This window comes from Neltuma alba, unplaced genomic scaffold, assembly GCF_004799145.2.
Source record: "Neltuma alba isolate B1F8T4 unplaced genomic scaffold, ASM479914v2 tig00010603_pilon, whole genome shotgun sequence".
Lineage (NCBI taxonomy): Eukaryota > Viridiplantae > Streptophyta > Magnoliopsida > Fabales > Fabaceae > Neltuma > Neltuma alba.
The window spans coordinates 1134592-1156127 of NW_021635465.1; the positions used below are offsets into that span (position 1 = coordinate 1134592).

The following is a 21536-nucleotide window of genomic DNA, read 5'->3' on the forward strand; positions in this document are numbered from 1 at the left end:
ATGATAAAGCCAGGATTTGGTTGAACTTCATGGTTTATAATGTGATGCTATTTCTGATGTTTCTGAAGAAGGTGCACTTCTGCTTCATCTCCTGATGACCATGCAACCGGTTAACATCCCCATTATTACCCTGGACCAGATTGATTGTTGTATCAACAACGTCCGAACCCTTATGGTGTTTTCGCACTTGATCACCAATCTGTGTGCAGCACATGACATACCGACACGCAAGTCTAATACTCTTGGACCCTCTCATGACCAGATGCTATGTCGCCTCCAAATCCAACAGAGAAATAAAGAGAGGAAACAGGGTGATTGGGGAAGGTCAAGAAGAGGAGGCAACTGAGGGTGGCTCTAGTCTCAACCTCACCTCCTTGAATGATCAGATTACTGAACTCAGTCACCAAGTGACCAACCTAAGTGAGGAATTCTATGCATACAAAGCTATCTCCATGTCTCATGAATTCAAAAGGTAGAGGTTTTTGGATCCCCTGATGTTGGAGATGGCTAGGGCTCTTAAGGTCAATTTCCCCCACGAGTATGAGTGTGCTTTCTAGGAGAACACCATTCCTGCCGCCAGTTATTTTAGTGAGGGTCCAGGACAATCATTTGGTGTTGGTGCTGGTGCTGCCACTACTGATGCTGAGATAGGAGAAGGAGATGTCCAGGCAAGAGGGGATACTGGCGAAGAAGAGAGAGGAGGAGTAGAAGACTGAGAATAGTCTTCCCTTTCTTTTTAGTTTTTCTTTGATTTTTGTTTTTCCTTGATGTTTGTAACTGAAGGCTTAACTCTTTTGTATCTTAACTTTTTTGTAATGGCTATTTTGTATTTCCTTCTCTTTTGTGGTTATTGCTTTCTTTTCCCTTTTCCGTTGACAGTGCAAACACTGTCAAGTCTGACTGTAGGGGAGCATTTCATTTCGCTTTGTTGCATCATCTCTGTGGTTATTGTTTTCTCTCAAAAATCCAATCTTTCATCATCTTTATTTGGCTTTGAATTGATTATAGATGTTGAATTGCTGTGAATTGGATCATTTGATGCTTGCTGAAAGGGTCTTCACTTGTTAATTGTGGCCTTAGTTTGAAATTTTTTGCGTTGGTAGCTTCTGTGACTTCAAGTCACGACCTCACTGATTCAAGTCGCGACTTGATGAGTAATTTTGGCTAGGGAATTCTCTCTGTGATCCCAAGTCGCGAGCTCGTTTCCCTTTCATGATTTCGTGCCTTGTGTGCACAAGTCGCAACCTCACTGTTTTTAGGTCGCGACCTAGACTCTTTTCTGAGCACTGTTACCCTTCTCTTTGCTTGTTGGCATTGTTGTGTAGGAGGAACCTTTTTAAGCTACCTTTGTATCTTTTTTAAGCAAACCGTTGCCTTCTTCATATACCCTCATTACATCAAATAGTTTTTTCTTGAAAGCCGTGCCATCCTTGGATTTTTAAGCATCTTGGATTTTGAAAAGGATTTGTTTTTTTTTCCTGAAGAATTTATAGTCACTTTTGGGAGTCAAGTATGTTCTCAAGTGATTATCGTGATCTTTTTAATCCTTATCTATTGGGTTGCTTTTGTGATAAGTGTCTTAATGCCTTGTGACTAGTGCATATTTATTGAAACTTCTTGTATGAGCAATAGAGATATGAAACCCTTGTTGGAAGGATATTCTTAAGCCTTGATTCCTATATTGAGTGATCATTCATGTGGTTTACATTCTCTAGAACTTGTTTTAGCTCTTGGTCAAAATTACATGTGCATTTATGATTTTAAATATGATAGAGGCATTCTTTTCTACACCTTTCTACCCAAACACAACCCACAACCATTTATCCGTTGCTTGACCATTTTTGAGCCTTACTTCCTTCATTTTGTCTACCACTTCGAGTGTTTTGAACAATGATGTTAATTGAGTTGAATTCGTCTCAGCAATTACGATTTCCTGGTTTTCATCTATCTTAATTGGGAATTTTCCTTTTATTTCAGTTTGAAAAAAAGAAAAAACACACACACAAGAGTGAGGAAATACTCCTTTTATATACATAAGCTATCCCAGCAAAATGAAGTTGAATAAAGTATTCCCTTAGTGATAGAAGATTGGGATCTGAACTTCCTTAACTAGAAATAGATGTATTCAACTCACATTTTTTTTAATTCTTGGCACTCGATTTCATTTTTTTTTTCTTTCGATTCCATTTAGCCTTCCCATCACTATAACCCCAAAAGTCCTCTTGATTCTTTATATGGATGCTGAATAGTAGTGGAGACTTTAGGGTCATTACAAGCTTATGGTAGAATGTTTGCTACTTGGATAGTTGAGAGAAAAGAACCCCAATAAGGAGAGATGAGTGATTCAAACACTTATATCTGTGAGCAAATCTATGTTGTTCATCCATTTTGAGTCAATTACATCTTGTATCTGATTACTTGGCATTGTTCATTTTATCATTTTTTGTATTCCTAAAAGATGTTGATCGATTAGCTCTTGAGACCACTTTTGAACATGCTAGTCTCCTTAATTGTAGTTGTACTTTCTTTAGAATGATTCAAATCTTTGTCCAGGAGTACAAAGGTTCAAGTGTGGGGGAGTGATAGAACCCAATCTTTATATGGTTTTCTCAAGTGTTTTCTGATGTTTTGCAATAATTTTACCCTCATTATGCATGCATTTATATCCATTTGATTACATTGAGTCATGCATTGCATTTTGTTGTTTAAAGGGTAAAATAGGGTTATTTTTCTCTTCTAAATTTTAATTGCCTTGATCTGTAATCAGTTGGTCTTTACAAAGCTCTTTGTTGTGATTTTCAGGTAATTGGAGAAGGACTCAAGAGTCATGATAGAGCATGGATGGAGCCAAAATGTTACAAGGACCAAGACACACAAGTTGGGAGTGTTCTACCTCCCCAAGTCGCGACATGGAATACTCAGGTCGTGACTTGGATGCCATTTTACTGAAGCCACGCGTTTTGGATCTGAGTAAAGATACAAGCTCTCTGTCTTCCCAGGTCGCGACCTAACTCCCCTAAGTCGCGACCTTACAGTCCTGAGGTCGCGACCTGAGTGCGTTAAGTAAAGCTGTGCATTTTGGAATAGGTTTCTGAGCTTCTATACCTAAGGAGGGCAGCCACCACCAAAGAGTACTATCCCATTTTGTAGATTTGCACAAGGTTGAGCCACCATCATCTCCTCTCTAGTTTTCATTGATCCTACACCCAAAACTTCCATTTTTCTCCATTTCTTCATCATTTTTCTGCATTTCTAAACTGATCAAACCACTCCAACACCCTTCTTCTCCATTTTTCTAACCTTATTTTTAGCTTTAACTATGGCTATTCATTATTGGAGCGATTGTGATTAGTTTAAAGGCATGAGAGGCTAAACCCTTAGCCTCTTGGTGATGGAAGACAAAGCTTGAGCTCAAGGACTTAATTGGGGAGTTTTCTTTCTATAGTCTAAATCATTGTTTAATGCTGTGTTGAATTTTTCTAGATTTAGGAACTTTCTACACTTGTATCAAAATTGGTTTATGATTGTAAATCTTGTGTTCAGACTATTCTATTGTATTTGGATTGGGTAATGTTAATGTTGATTAATCTATTTTAATATTTCAGTTTGAATCCTTGTGTTCAGTTTGATTATCAATGATAATTGTTGATTAATCTGAGTGCTTGGTATTCTATGGCTATCGATTGACATTCAAAGGGCATTTGCATCATTCATTCATTTACACTCTAAGTGGTTTTCAACAGTGTCTTAAGAGGTGTTAATTAACTTTGATTAAAGTGAGTTTTCATTAATTAAGACATTGGAACCAAGTGATTACTTAGGGTTTTCTTCAGACTTGGAGGTTTTCTAAACTCCCAATCATTCTAAAGAGTAGTGATAGTTGAGCTTTCATCATCAAGAGACTACTTAACCATAATTCCTTTTTAATCCAAAGCATTTCTTCATTCATTCAAAATACCAAAAATAGTTAATTTTCTGGACTTTGCATTTGTTGCATCACTTTTAAAACAACTAAAACCCCCCCTTTTTACAATGTTTTTGAAACCCAATTTAGACTAGGATTTCCAATAACAAGCTTCTCGAGAAGAACGACTGGTTGCATCCTATACTGCATTTTATTTGGTGCAACTCTCTTTCTTGACGATTTGGAAGGCGACAGTCCAGCACATCGATCAATAAGTTTACTACCATATATTTTTAAGCTTTTCTTCCTCTTGCTCCCTTTGTTTCTAACCATCAAAATTGCTTGATCAACCTTATCATTCATCTCTCTTACTGTCTCATGGTTCTTATTAACATCAACACATAATGTCAATCACTTATTAGAGCCATGATCACAAGTAACATAATACTTTGCTCTCTTTAAGCCATAGTGTCTCCTAACCTTTAAACTTGATTTCTAATCTTTCTAAAATTAATTTCACATGCTATGTTTCCACAATTTTGTATGTAGAATCCATTTTCAAGCTCAAAATAAGAATAATCTAAATCCTTTCTCATAAACAAGCCTTGGTAGAAACTATAAGATTTTAGTTCAAAATTCCATTTTCAATTCTAATGCTTCCAAACTTGCTTTCTCACCTTCACCCCCACACAATTTTTCATTATAAATCCAACCCTAGCATGAACCCTAAGTCTGGCCGAAAATTACACAAAGTTAGGGGAAGTTGGATTCATTCAATTTCAATGTAAAACCGCTTGATTCGCATTCCTTTCAAGCCTTTAAACAGTATTCTAACATCAATTTCATCTTCCCTATAACTTAGGGATTTTGTGCAACATACGCTCTAGGGTTTCAAGCTCTAAAAATCATCAAAACCCATAATTAAGCTCAATAAGAATAAGGGTAATAGAAACTATATCAAAAATCATGAACGTACCTTGTCTTGAAGCTTGATCTTGTATGGGATCACTTGAACTTTCTTGTCTCCTTCTCCCCTTGCTCAATTCGATCTCCCCTCTTCTCTTTCTCATTTGGCCGAAACTTGGCCTAAAGAGAGGCTAAGAGGTATATATAAAAGCAAACTTAAATCTTAGCCATTGGTCTTGTGTATGTGTGGTTTAATCTTGACCATCCATTTTGCCTCTTTGTCTTGTGATGACATGTATCCCCATGACATCATGCTTACATCATGCATACATCATCAAGCTATGTGTCTTTCATCCAACCGTACATGTAATACCTTTTTTTCCTATCTAACCGTACCTGCATATCCCTTCATCATTTTGACATTAAAATAGGAAAGAAATTAATAAGAAATTCATGTAAAATGTAGCCCCTAAATATTCCTCCACCTATCTTGCCATTATGTGCCGTATTAGGTACTTTTCGGGTCCTGACTTACTCGGTACCACTGGGACATGTTCTGTACCCTTTTCTTATCTCAAATAAGTCTACATATGGCACCATCTTAGAGAAGCATAGAAAAAAATAGTTAGCTCCACTGACAGGCTACTTAGCCTCACTGAGTCACGCAGTAGAGATTTCGCTATATTGGGAAGATAGAGGACTATCTAAAACCTACCCGTACTGTGTTTTGATTTTTCTATTGTCCATAAATATCTTTTGATAACTCAGCATATTGACTCAAAGGTGTCATAATTGGGTCATAAATGCACTTGGAGACTCAGCGCCATAATAAATTCTATCTTATCTCTTTGTCTCCTATTTAAGAGACAAAAATTATTTAATATTTGACTAGAGTATTTTATTCAATCTACAATTCCAACAATTCATCCGTCTATGCCATAAAATTTCTTAAATTCTAGAGAAAATTTGTGAATTCTCTCAAGCAACAACTCGATCCGTAGGTATTTCCTTTTTAATTGCCCGTAAAATGCCCTAAAGTGGCATAATTAGTTTTCAAATATTCTTAAAGCCATTCTACTAGCCTTCTGGAAATGAGACTAATTTTATAATTTTTTTTGTAGCCTCTTAACTTATGAATCCCTATTTTCACTTACTTCTCTGAGATTTTCTCATAGCTCAAATAGTTAAATCCAACTATATACATCAAAATGAGCCAAAATTTTAAAATTCATTTAAAGTTAGCCCAAGGGTATTTTTGTCATTTTTGACCTCGAATAAGCCTCAAAACCTTATTTCCTATTTTATGGGACTTTTTTAGAATTTTTCTGCAATTTCTAGGCTTATTTTCCAGTATTGCCCTTTCCGATCTGAAACTTTTTGACTTTACAACTTAGTGAAGGGAATTGAAAGACAACGCGCAGCGGAAACTAAATTTTAAAACTTTCAATCCCTTGCCCGGATCTACTGATCGTGTTTAAGTCAAGTAGTAAGAAGCATTACCTTCGGTGTTCGATTTCTTGGTGGCTCGGTGATTCCGCCGTTCAGGATGCCTCTGCTCGCCTCCTTTGTCGTTCGAAGTCGACAACTCCGGTCGGCTTCCTCTACCGGTATCCACACGAATAGCCCTCAATCTCGAACGACGTGCTAGCATCTTTGTCCGTCTAGGGTTTTCAAAAATCTATCCTCCCTTCTCTCTTTTTGGCCGTCTCTTATCTGCAGGTGCTTTCACTCTCACTCACTAAAACCCTAGCTCCCTAATATCAAATATATAGGATGCTATAGGTATTATGAATGATATTTAATTTCAAAATTAATCCTAAATTAATTCCGAAATTAATATAATATCAAATATTGCATAATCAGATAAGAGAACAATTAAATAAATACGGTTTATATTAAATCCGTCTTATAGATTTAATTCACTTATTTATTTAATTCAAAAATAAAGATATGACGGAATTAATTTACATAGATTTAATTTATCCTTATAAATTAAATCTAACAATTAATATCTCTTATATTTATATAATATATATATACGAATATATATATACACACGTCCACGCTATATTATTCATTGAATCTGGACATATCTTAGATTCAATGAATCTGGACATCATAACTCGTGTTGGGCTATTTTGTGTGCGACCCTGTAGGCCCATATGAAGTTGGCAGCGGGCCATTAACTATAATGACTCACAAGTCGTAAGCGGTCTCTAGCAAGACATCACGACTACCCAAAACATATGAGGATCATTGAACGATGCAACTTTTCATACAACCATATTACGTCCCTTTTGTCACACGATATTTTGGTCATGGATAAGGCATGGAGAACGTCATCCTCCTATTCATGACCGTTACTTTCTCGATCCCTAAGTAGTCTGAATATAGAAATGGAACTACCTTTCCATTATAGTATGGCCATACATTTCTCAGACTCACTCATCGAGGGGCCCAGTAATATCTCTCTACGAATGTGAGGGACAAATTCCATCTTGACCATTCACATTCCTCCGCATGAAAAACCACTAAGCCTGAACATAGTCTTTATGATCACTCGGTCAAAAGTGACTTTTGACTAGGTCAAAGCTGAGCTTTTCTCATGTAGGAATCCATGATGATCTCAGGTCAAAGGGCACAGTGACATGGTTTGTATATGAGAGAAGCTTATAACTTAACCCATGCAGCTCTCTCATTGCGGGTCGATCCAACACCTTGTACTCTTACACGTGCATATGACTTTAATTTATATCTCTATATATCTTTAAAGTCATACTGGTCTTATTTCATCTCTACTCCCACATAGATGACCGACCAGGGACATTTAGGATAAACCATGAGTTATCCAAGGATAGTCATCACAGTAAACATGCAAATAATATGATAACGTAATTAATAAATTCACAAATCAACAATGTTCATAGTAAAAATGATTGGCCCCTAGGGCACAATTTCCAACATCTAGTTCCTACTACGACTTAACCTCAAGAATCATTCTTTTGACCCTTATTCATCCCCATTTTTTATTCCTAGGCCTTCAGACTTCTTCAAAGTCTGTAACCTTATTTATATTTTAGTCCCTAGAACTTTTTCAATTTATAATTTAGCCCCTAAGAATTCTTCTATCCTTTCAGGGAACTTTCAGGACTCCTGCCACAAGGGGTCTGGTAACCTACCTTTTTTAGGCTAATTCTGGTACTTCTAGACTTAAAATTTGGAATGTTACACTGTATTTTATGATTGATGCATATGGTTTTCAAACATGTCATTGTGTTATGGAAATGATAGATTTACAACTATGTTATGTAATGCCAAGCTATGCCTTATATGTTTGAGTGGTATGTTTACTATTGAGATTCTCTCCAATTTTACCCTCCCTTACCCAAGCCATAATAGGTGTAATGGTCATGGAGGAAGAATGCATGAGGTTCACCAAGAAGATTGATGAAGAGAATTGAGGAAGCCTATGTGTTATTATGTCATGCAATAATTCTCCCTATATGTTAATGTAGGTATAATAAACATGCCTATTAATGATATGTAATGATGAATGATGATATTACCATGTAAAGAAGAGTATGATAAAGTATGAGAATGATTTATAAAATGTTAGAATGGTTACATGTATACAAAGAGGTTTTTATAACTTGTTAATTCAAAGTCAAAGGATGAACATTCTAATACAAAGTAATGAATTTGAGACAAGGTAAAAGCAAAGGAAATGATAGAATTTGCCAATGATATTTTATGAGTTAATAATACACATCGAAGCTTTAAAAAGTGGTAGAAGACCTCAAATGGATGTATATACAAAGCGATATGAATTTTCAAAGATTGGGCAAAAAAAACTATAAAGTATTGTTTGATCATATAAACAGTACATGTTCGTGCACTTTTCTGGAATGTATAAGCAAGTTAACGAACAAGATTTTTTTTTTTAAAAAAAAAAAAAGAATTGAAAGAGCTTTAGAAGGAGACTTGAACTATCTCTATATAATTTTTGTATAATTAGTTATGAATTTTTTAAGTTGCAGCATAAAACTGAAATTACCAAATGAATAATAACCCGATAACTAAAATGCAAGATTTTGACTTATAGGCATTAATTAATAATTCACTTGAACCATAGCACTTCCAAATGTATACTAAAAGGGGGTAAAATGACAAATGTTACAAATATATCTACATTTCATTTACAAAATCATATTTCAATTATTTTAACAAAATAAAAATTTAAATACATTTATTATATAGTTACCCATATATTAAAATTAATCAAATCTAAATAATATGATTCATTCTTTTTTTTTTAACTTAGTGAATTTTTCCAATAATTATTTACTTACTGTCATAAACTTAATTCACTCTTATTTAATATATGTACACACACACGCACACCCATTTACACACACATAAACAATTTTTCTAGTGAACAATTTCATTTAATATTTGTTTACAATTAACTTTTTTCATTAAGGTGTGAATCAATTCTAATATTCTATTGACATTGTCACGCTCTCTCATAAATCTATATATACATCCGAAGTTACAACAAATTTTCTAAGTCCTAAAAGTAGGAGATTACATTTTATTTATTTAATTTTCTCAAATTAGTCTATTATACTAAAGAGAAGAGAAAGTGGGAATGAGTGGAGAGAAGACATAAATAAGGATGTGCATGGACAGGGTTGGGTATGGCAAGGCAGAACTCCTACCCGATGCCTAGCTCGAAGGATGAGCAAGCTATAAAATACAGCCCGCTGTCCGGCCCTGCCCAGTAAAAGCCCTAGACATTTCGGGTAGGACTAATACGAGCTGGGCAGGGCAGGTTTTTTTTTTGCCCAAGGTTACAATTTAAGTCTTGAAATTTAAAATACTACTATATGTCTTAACAAATATACATGCTCCAAGGATTAAATAATATCCATATTTAAAAAAAGATAATAAAAAAATTATAATTAAAGCCTTAAAGTTCAAATGATTTGTATCAATCTCGACAATACAAACTATATTAGCATATTTAATTATATTATTAACTTATGATTTAATATAATTTATAGTGTTCTATATATCATATTCAAATCAGCATAATTTCATGATATATGAAGTAATATCAATATGAAAAATTTAAAAGTCGATTATAGTACACAACAAGATAATTTAGAGAAGTTAAAAAAGTGGTATTTCTAAAATAACTAAAACTTTAAAAATGTAGAGTCTTATATAATAATTTCCTTTCTATTAAAATATAATATATTAATATTACAATTCTGGCAAAAAATACATATTATAACATAAATAATCACACACACACACATATATTTCGAGTGGGGCCACATGCCTTGTTTGCAGCCTAACCCTGCCTAAAAATACCTATTTTTTCTTTAGGGTGTTTTTTTTTTTAGGCTGGGTTGGGCTTTTTTTTTTTAGTGGGCGCAGGCAAGCATACCGGGTTATTGAGCATCATGAACACCCCTAGACGTAATATTTGGTGGGACATAAAAGAATAAAATTAACAGACATTTATGGGAGTCAATTATTTTCGTTATTTTCCCCCTCTTTTAGATAGTTCACATATATTTTTGTACCCAAGTAAATTTTATGATGCCATGTGCTCATTGATGTAAACTTTAGTGTTAAAATTACATTTTAACCCTGAAAAAATCAGGTAAATAGAACGAACAATGAACACTAGAGAACAGCTAAAACAAAAAAAAAATCAAAGTGAAAAAACTAAAACTTTCTGCTCTCTATTAGTAAAGAACTTTTTACAAAGATGCCAAAGTAACAAAAGGAGGAAAAAAAAATCCTAACCAAATTTTTCTTCAATTTTTCAATTTTTTGTAAAGAAAAAACAAACAACTACATATTTCTTTTTTGGGAGAATTACAATGAGGTCCCAAGTAATTAAAAAACAAGTCCCAGAGGTTGTCATTCTCACTGTAGGACTTGTTATTTCAGGCTGCTCAGGTTGTTACTTGGGACTTTACAGTGATTATTTCTCTTGTGTGGGACTTGGATGTAATTCTCCCTTCTTTTTTTGGTTTTGTCAAACATCAAAAGGAAAAAGGGTAAGAAAATCCTAAGGGAAACTAGGGCGCGCAGGGGGTCAAAGCTAGTGGTCAAGGTTCCTCTTGATTAGTGTCTAGGTTCTGGGAGTTGCCGTCCGAGAGGTGGGAGGGGCCTAACTGGATCCTTTCTATATGATGGCAGAACACGCAATGCAGGCTATTCAATGGTTCTTCCATCAAAGAGACAAACTACTCGAGTTTATCCAGAGATTCGAGGAGCGCTCAATCCTCCGGATGAGTTCCGACAGAACATCAATAGTGGCAAAGGGTTCTGGGAGAGGATCCTTCGAAGCAGACGGGGACTCTTAGTGGGGGTAGTTGGAAATAGAGGAAGTACAGGAGGATTGGGAAGCCATTTGAGAGAAAGAGCAAACAGAGAACAAAAACTTGGAGAGGAGTTCTTTTTTTTTTTTTTTTTTTGAAGTGAAAACTGCCGGGCAGTTTCTGAAAAACATGATATTTAAAGGCGCGGGAAACTGAAAGGTTATTTAGCCTTGTTTGGATAAAACCAAACCATGGTTTAGAGAATAGTTTTTGGAGGATAGATTCTGGAAAAAATAGATTTTGTGAAGAATAGATTTTGTGAAAAAGTGATTCTGAGAAGTGAGAGTGTTTGGATAGTTGTTAGAAGTACTTTTTATATGTACAAATTATTAAAAAAAACATAAGTTAATATGATAATTACATAAAACATAGATTGTATGATATATTTTAATTTGAAGGAATAAAATTGTTAATAATATATTTTTTACCAACATAATTAATAATACATAAGATAATATAATTAATAATTAATTAATATGTGTATATTTATTTATAAGATATAAGATTAAATATGTTTATAAAAATTAATTATGGGATATTAAAGTCATATTATTGTTGAGATTTACTCTAATAGACACAATCATACTCTCCAATTTGAATCAAAAGCAGAATGGATTTACTTCTCTCAAAACTATAGTTTTGACCCAAACCATGGTTTCAGATAATTTATGCCTATTTGGGTTGTTTTTTCTCCAAATCATGGTTTGGGTCTCCAAACCATGATTTGACCTGCTATCCAAACAAAGCCTAAGAAGGGTTCGTTGTCGTTGTGTATCGGAAGTTGAGCGTTGGAAAATGGAGAGAAGTACACGAAGGGTTATTTCCGAGGCAAGGTAAGAGAGAGAAGGTTCACATGAAGTGATGTTGGGGGTGGGAAAAAGTAAAAGAGAATAGAAGGTGCGAAGTAAAGTGAAAAACTTGAATAAAAATAATTCCCAAGACAAGTCGAAAATAACTCGTGATAAATTTGAAGCCGATTACCTATTTTCCTGAGGATATCTGGATATATGGATAAGTTCTTGGTCTTTTTTTACTATAAAAATATTTTGAGTTTATTTGGATTTCTCGTGCAAAAAGTATTCTATGTACTTCAAACAAAAATGGTACTCACAATGGAGAAGGAGGGAAGGACAATAAATTAGAGAAGTGGGAATGAAACAGATATTTAATGATTCTTTATTTAATTTAAAAAATAGATAGAAGGATAGTAATAATTAATTTATTATTTTACTCTAACATATTTGTTTATATTTTTATTTATATATTATATAAATTAATTTATATCTTAACTCAAGTTACATAATTTAATGAAAATTCAATCTTTTCGTGTCAGATCTGTGTATTAAAAAAATTGGTACAATAATTCTAATTAATATAATAATATATTTTAACAAATCAAATTGACAAATTTTATTTGCTTTACAGAAATGAAATGTTTGTTCTTGGCTATGATTTTTCTTCCAGCTTTAATATATATTTTAATTAATAAAATAATATATTTTTAAAAAGCTCATTAATTTTATAATAATATATTTTTTGTGGATTAAGGGAATATCACAAAAATATGAGGGCCAATAATAATATATGTTAATGGAATACTCCAATTTGAAAAAGAGATTTAGGTTTTCCTTTCCTCTGCTCCCGTCAAACTAAATAAGCCCTTAGTAATATGTACACTTTTAACTTTAGAATTGTGGAACATAAAGGAGACACAATTCTATTAATTGAAAGTAAATTATATATTATATTTTTATGCCCACACAAGTGGCCACAAATGGTTAAGGATACAGAGGATCGCCTTTGCCACAAATTTGGTCTTGGATAGAAATTTCCACTAAAACATTCCGAAGTATCGTTTTGCATTTCTTAAATTATTGGGAAAATCACGCAAAAAGGACTATGAAAGAATAAAAATGACACTACAAGACTACAAGATTATGAAATTTTGCAGAAAAATTAAAGTTAAAAAAAATATAATATGCCATTATTTAATAAGCATATGTCAACTGTAAATGTTGAAAATTTAGCTGTAAATCTAAAAAATTCAATTATAAAAATGGGATGATTAATTAAAAATAAATAGTATTGTAAACAGTGGAAGATTTTTTTAAATCTCATACGCTCATCCGTTGTCAATCTCAAAAGCTATAATGTTATTTTCGTGTTTGATTATGTAAGTCTCAAAAGCTAGCTCGATTGTAAAGTTTGAAAAATCAATTGATTAATTTTTTTTTTTTGGGTGAAGAAAAGAGTCGTCTCAATTGATTAATTTTTTAAGAGCTTGAATTGGGTCATCAATCATTCCCAACAAAGTTTCCAAATACTACAAGTATTATGAATTTCACAATTTAATTTTCAAGTCTACAAAGATTAACCAATTTACAACACACTACAAAAAAAACACATGATTAACAATGAAATTTAATAATAGAATTTTTTTATTTAGTGACTAACTTATAACATGGATAATTCTTCTGTCGCTAATTAGTTTAGTGACAGATTGAAATTTTTTCGTTAATACTCTATTGCTAATTTGTAACTAAAAATTTCTATCTCTAATTAGCAAAGAAAAATTCCATTGATGGTCTAATTTTTTTTTAAAAAAATTAAAATGCCACGTGGCTCCTCCATCAGTTTACACTTCATCGCCGGTGATGATCGCCGGCCACCCATCACTACCTCACATCCACATGTCACTATCTCGCATGCCACCTCATTGTCACGTGTCGTCACCACATAATTTCTTATCAAAGTGACTTCTCCACGGCTCAAACCAGGAATTTCGTGATCCCGAACATTTTCACCAGTTGAGCTGCAATAGATCTGCTAACATTTTATGCAAAATTATATATAATATTCTTTTAACCCAACAATTATCCATACAAATATATATTATTAAAAGCTAAAAATAAATTATATGATAATTTTAATTTTAAATATTTTTATGACAAAATCATTTTTAAATATTTGTGTTACTATGTATTTTATAATTTTTTATTTCTTCTATAAATTGTTTTTAATATAATATTAATTCTAATGAAACCGATTTTGAATTTTAAATTCTAAATAATTTTTTCATCAATATATTGTTAAAACATAATTTTTTAATTAACAATGATTAGATATATAATTTAATTATATATTTATTACATTACATTATATTGTATTATCTATTTGTGCTTTATATATTTGATGAAAACCATTTATAATTAGTAAAAAATATAATTATTTAAAATAATTATTATAATAAAATCCAATAAATTATTCTATATAAAAAAAAATTAAATGATTTGAATAGATTATAATAAACATCCATCTTTACTTATGTGTGTACCCTACATAATTTCTGTTCCAAAAATCTTTTACATATATGATCTGTTTTAGTGTTGAAGACCAAAATTAATCTATGAGTTATTAATTATATCATGATCAAATTTTATTGTTTAATGATTCAAATTCAAAATTCATTTCAATATTAGTTTGATCTATAATCATAAATTAAAGTGTTCATATAAATTCATTATTCAGTTTTAAATTTCTATCATATATTACATTTTTCAATATAGTATATATATAATAGAATTATTTCTTTTTTATATTAATTTGTATAAAAAAGTTAATATTCTTATTATATTTGTTTAGTATGTATCTAATGATGAGATAAATGATGATGATACATTCATTAACACCAAGTCTACAAATATATCAATTTATTGTATAATTAAAAATATATTTAAATCATTATATTCTTAATTATGTTATTATATAAATTATTGGAGGATTATAATTGCAGCAGAATAGACCTAGTGACAGAATTAGAGACAAAAATTTTCATGACAAACAATTTAGCGATGGGATTAGCACCAGAGTTAGCGACGGGCTAAAAATTTTATAATTAAAATTAGCAACGGAATTGAATAATACTTTCAAATTAACATGCATAATTTAACCATATTTTGAATGAAGAAGAAATTTTCCAAGGATAATTTATTAAATTTGCTATATTATATTGTTTATGAAAGAGTTTAAGTGTGATTATGATAGACGAATGAAAATATTAGTTTAATCACTAAATATATTAAAATGGCATCACTTGGGACACTGACACCCTCTTCAATGGTGTTTTTCAACATCCCACATTTTTGGGTGAACGCCTTTGATGTTACATTATTTTCATAGCTTCTTCTACAAATCAATATATTGTCCCCTACCTCAAAACTCTCTCTTTATATATATATCACTAGTATAGAATAAGGAATACTTGACACTAAATACTTAACAGTTATAACAACAAACCGTCAAATATAATGTCTCAGGAGAAAACTTGATGGTTTTAATAAGAACCGTCAAGTTTCATTCGAAAATACTTGATGGTTTTTTAAAGACCGTCAAATTTTTTGCAACAATACTTGACGGTTATATTATACAACCGTCAAGTATTTTTGAGGTGAACTTGACGGTTTCTCCTTAAACCGTCAAGTTTTATAATACTTGACATTTTTTTATTATAACCGTCAAATATTATTCTAAGATACTTGACAGTTATGAAGAAAAACCGTCAAGTATTATGCTTTAAAACCCCCTTCTCTATTCATTTCGCTCTACTGGGTTCAAAATTTCTAGTGCCCCCTTCTAATTTGAACCCTTTAAACCGCCATACCCACCTCAGTTTTGGCCCTTCTCTTTTGTTTTTATTGATCGTCCTCTATCATCGTCCCTCTCTGTGTCCTCCTTCATCATTGCAGCGTCCTCCTGCATCGTCATTGTCGCGCATTGTTCTCCAGATTTGACAACTTCAGGTTGGTCCTCCTTCGTCACTTGCTCCCCTTATTTCCTTTAGTGCTTCCTTCAAAATGATTGTAATTGAAAGAGGATGATAGGATGATGTTAGGACCATTCACAATACGCAGGAAAAAAAGATCAATAAAGTGGGGAAATGACTTATTTATTGATATCTGATTCACTCTTACACATGAAAAATGGAGTGAATGTTACAACCATGATTAACAAACCCAAAAAATACTAAGCAACACTGGAAAGGAAAATACACTCAAACCACTTTATGGCTAGTATTCAAGAGACCAGGACCCTCTCCTCACGAAAACCACTCGTATCCCTAAAATGATTCCCCCTTCTGGTTTTAGTAATAATTTTTGCTCTATTACAGTTTTTCTATTCGGCCGAATGGGTTTTTTTGCATTTTGATCAGTTTTTGGGTTTAGGGTCTTTTCAATTTCTGTTTTATCCATAAATTGTTTGCTAAATTATCGAAATTGCTAATGTTTCAATTTTTGTTTCTATAATTGAAAATGACTAAGGTTTTATGTTTTATGTTTTTGAATGTTAATTAATTTGTATGTTGTTATATATTGAAATTGCCTGACTGCTGATTTTCAGCTTAATTACTACTTCATTTGAAGTTAAATAGAAGGCATAAAGCTTGGGGAATGCTAAGTTATAAGCCGTTATGCTGCCAAATTTTTTTCAAATGGAATAGCACATCAGTAGTAGTAGAATATTTTTCAAACTGAAGTGAAAGTGAATTTTTGTTGAATTACTAGTTGCTAACAACTAGAATTACTAGTTGTTAACAAGTAGAATTAAAGAGGGATAAATATGATCAATAGTGCCTCATGTATTGACTTCCTATTTTTGTTTAATTCTCACAATATCTTTGAGTCACTGATCACATTTTCCTCTAAATGATTCATCTTAGTCGGGGACCATGGGCAAGGAATGGATGTCTGCCAATCGTCTATCAAAAGAATATTGGGATGGGGTAGAAGATTTTATTAAGTTTGCGATTGAGCACGTCGATGATCGCAACAAGATTATTTGCCCCTGTCTTAAGTGTTGCCTTCTAAAGTGGGTTTCGCCATCCGATTATGAGAGCCACTTAATTATCAATGGAATTGATCAAAGTTACAAGTGTTGGACAAAGCACGGAGAGACAAGAGATGAGAGTAATAGTAGTTGAGGGCATAGTGAAAGCTGTGGATCATCTAATCTTGACACGAGTACATGTGAAGCTGACCGTCTTGAGGAGATGACAAATGCGATTGAACGGGAACTTGATAATTGTCCTAAAATGTTTGAGAGATTGAAGTGTGATGCTAAGACACCTCTATATGAAGGTTGTACCGATTTCACAAAATTGTCTGCAGTGTTGAAACTGCATAATTTGAAAGCAAGAAGTGGGTGGAGCGACACAAGCTTCACAGAATTGCTGTTGCTTGTTAAACAAATGCTACAGAAAGAAAATGAGCTTCCAAGCAAAACATATGACACAAAACAAGTGTTGTGCTTTGTCGGCCTCAACTATGAGAAAATGCATGCTTGCCCCAACGATTGCATTTTGTTTAGGAAGGAGTATAAGTCACTAACTGAGTGTCCTAAGTGTAATGTATCGCGCTACCAAGAGAATGGGAAGAGCCTGGAGAAGGCATTATGGTATTTTCCCATTGTGCCAAGATTTAGATGTTTGTATATTAATGTAGAAGATGCGAGAAATTTAATGTGACATGCTAATGAAAGGGTCAAAGATGGCATGCTTCACCATCCTGTTGATTCTCCAGAATGGAAGAAGTTTGATATTGAGTATTCTAAATTCGGGGAAGAAGATAGAAATCTGTGCCTTACATTAGCCACCAACAGGATGAACCCGTATAGGATACAAAGCAAGAACCATAGCACATGGCTAGTGATTGTGTTTATATATAACCTTCCTCCATGGCTATGCATGAAATGCAACTATTCAATGATGTCTGTGAAAATCTCTAGGCCAAAGCAACTAGGAAATGACATAGATATATATATCTAGCTCCATTAATTTAAGACTTGAAAGTATTGTGAGAGAATGGAGTTGATGTATATGATGTATATAAGGAAGAAACATTCAAGTTGAGAGCTACATTGTTTGGCATAATTAACGACTTTCCTGCGTATGGTAATCTCATAGGGTATAGCATTAAAGGGCAACTTGGTTGTCCCATTTGTGAAGAGAGCACAGATTCCATAAGGTTGAAAAATGGAATGAAAAATTCATATATGGGACATCGGAGATGGTTGCATCGTGATCATCCTTACTGGCGATTCAAAAAATATTTCAATGGGAATTCAGAAGAAGGTAAGGCACCTACACCATTGATTAGGGAGGATGTATTTCAAAAGGTGAAAGATATAGATTATGAATTTGGAAAACCTTTTGCAAAGCATGTTTGGACAAGTGGGTGGAAGAAGAGGTCTATTTTCTTTATATTGTCGTATTGGATGACCCTGAATGTGAGACATTTTCTTGATGCTATGCATATACTACTACAAAATGACAAATACTTGACGGTTATTTTGGGTCATATTTGACAGTTAAAAACCGTCAAATATTTCAATAATATTTCAACAGCAGATATTTGACAGTTATTAACCGTCAAATATTTCAATAATATTTGACGGTTTTAAATGAAGAACCGTCAATTATTATTCAAACAATTGACGGTTTTTCAGAAAAACTGTAAACTATGTGTTGAATACTTGACGGTTATTTCTGAAAAACCGTCAATTATTTTGGAACAATTATAAGTATACTTGACAGTTTTGGGAACCGTCATGTATGATTAAAAATACTTGACAGTTATTTCTGAAAAATCGTCAAGTATAATTTAATACTTGACAGTTCTATAAGGAACCGTGAAGTATTATATGAATACTTGACGGTCAAGTATTATATGAATACTTAACGGTTTTAAGTAATAACCGTAAAGTATTATGGGAATATTTTTTTAATACATGTTCTGCTTTGCTAGCAGGCCCCTGCAATTTTGAAACCGAACAAAGGCTCATTCAACAGAACCATGTAGGCCAGTATTCAAACCAATTCAACCATATACGTCTTAATGAACCAAAAATAATTTACATTATTATATATACATGAACCAAAGCCAGCTGTGATATTAAAAAAACTTTTGTTTAAGGCAAGTAATATAAAAATTCTGGACAAGTACAAAAGGTGAACCAATTCCAAAATTAGCTAATCGCCAAAGTTGTGTAATGCCAAAAACTAACCAACAGCCAAAAATGAACCAAAACCAAAATTGAAACCAAAGCTGTACATACAATGTCTTAATGTACACTTCCCTATCTATTTTGTTCCCACTGACGGAATAAGGCCATCGCCAACTCTTCAACAATTTCTTCCATCTAAGAAGATGAATACACTGTGCAATATGTGTCGGCAAAGTACTGTATACAACCACAAATTATGACATAAGTTAGATATAAATGTAAAGCTACAGTAAGTACAATTCTTAAATATATAAATTGAACTTTAACAAATGCATATTACCTGCGTAGGGATTGTGTCAGCATTGTGCATAATTATCTCCTTCATAAATTTCATCACGTAACATCCACAATGGGAGCTTTTTTTGGGCTGACGTGGGCACTGTAAAGAATGGAAAAGGAAATAATATTAGTCAATCATATAAATAAACCATATTTAGTAGAATAGTAAAAAATGGTAATGAATACCTTCACTTTCTTCTACGAGAAGGTATCGTCAAATTGGCCATTTTTTACCGGGGGCAGTGTAAGGCTTGATTTGTGCAGTATAGCCACAAAGCCCTGAGAAGACAATAAAATTGAATATTAATGATTGTCAAAAATTAGATTGAAGTAAGAAATTAAATTTAAATAATAGATATAAATGTTACTTGTTGAACAATGAAACCATAAATGGTCGATTGGTTGGATCCCCATGAAGAGAATCAAGATACCAAATCCTCGGCTTTGTGGGATTGACCACAATCAGCATCCAGTGTCCCCTAAGTATAAGAAAGACAATTAGAACAATTACAAATTATTTTGAAAATGAAAGAATTTAGGAAAGTTCAGTATACTACATACGTACCCTTGACAGTAAGGGGCCAAAAACAAAGTCTGAGCCCCCGGTGCTGCCCTAGAAATGAAGATATCTAACAAGTCTATGGATAAGTCTTTCTTCATATCAGGTCCGTGGCCAGCAAAAGTGTGGGGGTTGATAATCTTGAACTTGTCATCAAGGCCACTGGGGGCTATAAAGTTCTTGAAAAGATATCTAAATCAACAAACAAAGATATCAATAGGATAAATGCTCAAGTACTTAAGTATTTAGTCAAGGTTTTAACAAATACCTGATATAAAAGTTACAGGCATTTGTGCTGGCCATTCCATGCGTTAGAATTTCTTTCAATACTTTATTCGTGATGTAATCTGACGAGGGTCGACCGTAGACCTCTAGCTCAAACTCTAGGGGAATCATGAAATCCTCGCTATGTTCTAATCTGGCCCCAACTGCATATTCCTCAAGACATATTCGGAATCTTGATGATATCGCTTGAACGGGCTTAGAGGGCTGCTTCTGTGGCGATGATAATGAGTGATCACCCAATAGGCTCTTCTTCCCCTTAGACTGACAAACAGACTGTTAGTAATTAAAATAGAGTTTATTTTAAATCAATTGAATGTGTAGACCTATACATATATACCTTTGAAGGATGTCCTAATGTAAGAAGATGAACAGGCCAAGTGACAAAGCTACCCACTGCTTGAGCCACTATCTCTACATCTGGGGTGGGCATCAGGAGGGCATAATTCGCATCAATAGTAGTGTTCAACTGCACCCTCACATGATTAGCAGGGAGAGGCACATTATGAATCATACTCTCGCCCAGTAAATTGAACACGCGGCCCGTTGCAACAGTGTGATGTTTAGGGCTATCCGCCATACACTGAACGTCTGCTTCACCCTAATTTAAGAGAGAAAACTTAGCTAGATATATAAATTATTGAATGTAATTGTATAAACACAAGTATTATACCTCAGGTAGCAAGGGGAATGTGCAGCTGTCTTTGCCACTTGGGCTAAGATTCAGAGCCGGCTGTAGTGCTTAATTCTTGATCAACTGCTCGATTAGGAGCGCTTGCGCTTTAACTTGCTCCTTTAACCAGCGTGTTTCTTCCTTCAGCTCCATGAACTCAGCAGAGGAAGGCGTGCATGATGAAGAGGGCTTTTGTCAGTACCCGAAGTAATCCCTCTTGGTGACTCCATAACCAATGCCCCTAAGAAGACCAGGATGGTTAGGAGTCCCCAATGCCCTCCTCAATATATCCTGGTCGTCTACAGAATATGCCCCCTGCGAAACTTCCTGGGACAAACTCTCCTGTGCAACAAACATTGACATAGTTATTCATACTTAAAGATATTTGACAATAACGTGAGGATTAGTTAATTTAGAATAATACTTACCATCTTGTCCACAACCTCCTTAACGCGAGAATTATCAATTTGGCCATCT

General features: G+C 33.5%; 1 protein-coding gene across 1 annotated transcript; it reads right to left on the bottom strand.

Annotated features, from left to right (window-relative positions):
* Positions 1 to 19401: 19401 nt before the first annotated feature.
* On the bottom strand, positions 19402 to 20966 carry LOC114757513 (uncharacterized). Its single transcript, XM_028946588.1, has 6 exons — positions 20727 to 20966; positions 20373 to 20650; positions 20107 to 20296; positions 19780 to 19824; positions 19547 to 19645; positions 19402 to 19443 (listed from the first exon to the last, which is right to left on the bottom strand). The coding sequence occupies exons 1-6, from the start codon at positions 20964 to 20966 to the stop codon at positions 19402 to 19404; spliced, it is 894 nt and encodes a 297-aa protein (XP_028802421.1).
* Positions 20967 to 21536: the final 570 nt, after the last annotated feature.